At 39.1% G+C, this 4,831-nt stretch overlaps 1 protein-coding gene across 1 annotated transcript in view; it reads right to left on the bottom strand.

Moving 5' to 3' along the window:
* Nucleotides 1-843: 843 nt before the first annotated feature.
* dnajc8 (DnaJ (Hsp40) homolog, subfamily C, member 8) overlaps nt 844-4,831 on the bottom strand; it is an 8,671-nt gene continuing 4,683 nt past the window's right edge. The window contains exons 7-9 of the mRNA XM_079880057.1: nt 1,604-1,695; nt 1,331-1,406; nt 844-1,246 (exon numbers count right to left, since the gene is read on the bottom strand). Of these exons, the coding sequence (XP_079736183.1) occupies nt 1,124-1,246; nt 1,331-1,406; nt 1,604-1,695 (291 nt within the window). The 3' untranslated portion in view covers nt 844-1,123. The remainder of the gene's footprint in view (nt 1,247-1,330; nt 1,407-1,603; nt 1,696-4,831) is intronic.

Here is a 4,831-nt window from a genome sequence, read left to right as displayed (position 1 = left end):
GATCTGAACTATCTCTGAGTTTCCCAGGAGTAAATATGACTTGAGAGGGTGTTCATGTCCACTGTCCAACTAGTAGTTTTCCGACTAGGAAACTCCGACTAGGAAACGAAGGAAGCATCACTGTGTGTAAAACATACAATCATTCTCCTCATGTTTAAAGTTCAGCCCAACTAGGAATTATTTACTAAGTTTCCAACTAGGAAACTCGGGTAACACTCTATTTTACAGTGTCCTTGTTACATATGTTACATGTACTTACCATAGTAATAACAGTAAATTATGCATAATTACATGCAACTAACCCTCAACTAAACCCTAATCCTAACCTAACCCTATAGTAAGTACATGTAGTTGCTTAAAATTACTCAGTACTTCAATATATAATTACACTGTAACAACGACACCTTAAAATAAAGTGTAACCCAAACTCATATTTACGACTTCTGATGACAGAAGCAATACTGGATTTACTCAGTGTGTTTAAGAGTGTGGTGTTGTGTGTGTTTAAGAGTGTGTTTGTCATTATGGTGTTGTGTGTGTGTTTAAGAGTGTGTCATAATGATGTTGTGTGTGTTAGAGTGTGTGTGTGTCATTATGGTGTTGTGTGTGTGTTTAAGAGTGTGTCATAATGATGTTGTGTGTGTGTCATTATGGTGTTGTGTGTGTGTTTAAGAGTGTGTCATAATGATGTTGTGTGTGTTAGTGTGTGTGTGTGTCATTATGGTGTTGTGTGTGTATTAACGGTGTAATTATGTCCAGATATTGGCTGATCCTGATGAGAATGATTAACACACACACTGACACACACTCCCTCTTGTTCAAGTACACTCGTGAAACACCGACTCCAGATTCACCCGTTTAATATTAAACTTCTTCCTCTCAGCGGAACAACACACACTCGTACAGTCGGACAAAACAATGTTTTAATTGTTTACAATATAAAAACTACAACAGAATATCTACAAACACGTTTATTTGTAGAAGAGAAACAGCATGAATAAAAGAAGAAGAACGGTGGATGTTTGTCTCTATGTACGACATGAAGACGATGCAAACACACACTCCTCGAGGACGTGGATATGTACAGAGGTCATGTGGGGGTCATGTGAGGGTCATGTGACCTTCACTCGCGCTGCTCCATCTTCACTTTGGGCGGCTTCAGGAACGTGCGGTTCTTCTTCTCTTTCTTAGTCTTTCCTTTGGCCTGGAAGTTCCTCCAGCTGTCCACTCGCCCGTCACGCGTCTCCTGCGGACACACACACACACACACACACGCGTGATGAAACACGAGCGTCGCGCACCCGTCTGGAGAACCACTGAACTGTCGAACCTCGAAGTTCTTCTGCCACTCGCGCTCTCTCTTGGCCTTCTCCTGCGTCTCGATCTCCTCTTCTCTCTGTCTCTTCCTGCGGTCACACACACACACACACACACACACACTCACTCATATCAGCTCATCCAAACAGAACGAAGAGTAATCACTCTATGATCTTCTGTAGACGTGTAACTGTAACTCATGATTACAGATGTTCAGTGACGTGCGTGTGTGTGTGTGTGTGTGTATGAATGTGTGTGTGTGTGTGTGAGTGTGTGTGTGTTTTACCGTTCATGCATGTCTTTTGCTTCCCTCTCTTTCCTCTTGATCTCCAGCTCAGCGAAGAGCTTCATGGTCTGCTTATAGACGGCCTGTCTGAACTACAGAAGCACACACTCAGTGTGAACACACTAACACTGCACACACACTCAGTGTGAACACACTAACACTGCACACACACTCAGTGTGAACACACTAACACTGCACACACACTCAGTGTGAACACACTAACACTGCACACACACTCAGTGTGAACACACTAACACTGCACACACACTCAGTGTGAACACACTAATACTGCACAGAAATCATCAAAACTGGGGAAAATAAGAATAAACATCCGGTTACATTTCACTGTAGTGAATAAAGCCTGTTTAACAGCGTAACAATGTTCGTGATGAAGCTAGCAGATCTTTCCTAGAGTAACGTTTATAGAACGAATGTGGGGCGGGTCTTGGTTCTGTGTATCTGCTGTTGATTGGCTGTTGAGATGTGGGTGTGGCTCTCAGCAGTGTATGCAGATGAGCGTGAGCTGCAGGGGCGGAGCTTAAACCGCACTCAGTGATTGGAGGATCCTGCATACGTCACCAGAGAGAAGACTGACGCTTCACTGAACATCCAGTTATGACAGTCTGATTAAACATTACCAGCTCAGAACAGTAAGATCAACAACATGAGTTTAGATATTAGATGAGTTTACATCTCATGTGTGTGTGTATATATATATATATATATATATATATATATATATATAAAAATGTATAAATATTATAAATAAAAACAAGCATTACAGTAATATGAATTTGAAGGGTAAATATGTTCATAAAAATAGACGAAACACTGAAACACTGAAACACACGCATGGCACTATTTCCTCATCAGATCATCTTCAGAATCAGATCATTAACGAGCTTTAATCCACTAATCATCCAGGTGAAATTATGTTCTCTTTTTCATAAAAGCATGAAACTGAACACATGAACCCTGGCCCTGGACAGTTTCAGGAATGGAGCCATCGCAAATACGCCTCGTGGCGGCCATTTTTCTTTCCGCCATAACTGAATTATGGATCTCTCCTGAATCTCCTGAATCAAGCATGATAACATGGAAAGGATGATGTCTACCCCTGTGTTTCGATGGTCAAGGATTACAATGATATAGACAACATCATAAACGGTTCAGGTGAGTAGTTAATGGTGAATTAGGTGACATTGCGAAAAGGATTACAATGAAATCACAGTATCTGAGAAGATCATCTGAAGCTGGGGCCACACTCGGCTTCATCAGCGCTCGCTCCGTGGCGAGGGTTGGGTGTGTCCCTACTCTTAGAGAAAATATGCGGTATAATATTGATATAAAATATCAATTATGCTAGCCTACACCTTCTGATTATGTAATCCATGATGTGCATTTCTCTCCATATATGCGCGTTCACTAGGAGATGGCGATCGTCCACTTCATCTTTGCAGCAGACGGGTTAGGGTTAGCCCTAGAGGGTTAATAAAAACCAATGGACGCATGTCACCGGATTTACAAATGCACTTCTTGCTTGTTGCACGCACACATTTCAAAATAATGAGATTATGAGATATTAATAATAATAAATCTTTAATAATATTTGATTGAATGTTGAATGTTGTGTAGGGCTGCAGCTATCGATTCTTTTTGTAATCGATTAATCGGATAATATTTTTTTGTATTTTTAAACAACCAAAACAAATAATGCATAACAAAAATGATGTGGCTGTAAAATGATCAAGTATTTGGCTTTTATTTCTCAAAAAAAAACAGGTATTTATTCCAACTCCAACATTTGGCTCCAAAACTAAGTCTATTTACTGCAATTTACCCATTTAGTGTTTATAAGTGCCAGTGCCAACAATTATATAACAATACAGTTAAGTCAACTTACTGTAGAACATGTATAACATGTAAAACTATGAATACAAACTTAAATTGTAAAAGCCATTTGGAAGGCCATGCCTTCTTAATATAACATTACAAAAAAAGGATTGCACCTTCTGCAAATTACCCACCGGAGAACAAAAATAAAAGAATATAAAATATCAAGCCAAACAGGTACACAATGTATACAATTTATATAAAAAATAAATGTAAATAAAACAATTATAAATAAGAATCAGACTTTTTCAGCTGGAATCTCAAAACAAACATCAAAATGTACTTTTATAAACTTTTATAAACCCAGCCAATATAATCACAATGAACACATCCAAAATAAAATATTTAACATATATATAACAACTGCAAAGCGTCTAATTTGTAAACAAAATGATTTACGCACTAAATCCATTGCTGTGAGGTTCGGGATGTGACGTCTGTTTTGAGAGTTAAAAATATGCAAATTGTGCCGGAGTTTATGCTGGATTTAGTGCGTAAATCATTTTGTTTACAAATTAGACGCTTTGCAGTTGTTATATAAATGTTAAATATTTTATTTTGGATGTTCATTGTGATTATATTGGCTGGGTTTATAAAAGTTTATAGAATTGAAAGGATCTTTGCTTGGTGCATTTGGAAACAAAGCTTTTGTCTATTTCTAAATGTAATCGCGTGCATCGCTGATGATTATACTGTGTGTGTGTTAGATTAAACACACTCGCAACAGACACACCCCAGAGCGGAGGTCACAGCGCTGCCGGCGGCACGGAGCGCAGTTCTGCTGTAGTGGACACGCACCGTTATGGTGATCCATATGGTCTATTTTGCCTCGGGGAATTTTTGTAATCGAGTAAATCGAGTAACTCGATGAATCGTTTCAGCCCTAATGTTGTGCTTGTTTAATTTAATAAAAATTAATCCTTTAATTGTGATAATTAAAATAATTAAATATTATATATTAAGTGTCCCATTTTTGCTCATTTATTAACAGTATTTATATCTAGCACCCCCTCAGCACCTGCGGTAAAAGAGTATTTGGCGCCGCCATATTATAACGGCCCACGTATTAAAAACAGTCTAAATCGGGCTCATAATTACATCTAATGCCGTCAGCCGGGCTCGGACACAACACGGGTTGGGCTGGATTATTATTTTTTTTGCCCGATCTGGTATCCAGTTTCTGAACGGTGTAGGCACAAGCCAACAGTTTGGTGACGCGGTCTGAGCCTTATGTCATCATTTTTAATTAGTCACGGTAATACCGTACACCCCGGTAAAACAGGGAGGAGGTTTGACGGTGTCAAAATTTGGATACCGCCCAAGTCTATCTTCCAT

This window comes from Squalius cephalus (assembly GCF_949319135.1).
Source record: "Squalius cephalus genome assembly, chromosome: 8".
Classification (NCBI taxonomy): Eukaryota; Metazoa; Chordata; class Actinopteri; order Cypriniformes; family Leuciscidae; genus Squalius; species Squalius cephalus.
Note: the sequence above shows the minus strand (reverse complement) of the source record. Positions and strands in the feature narration are given on the sequence as shown.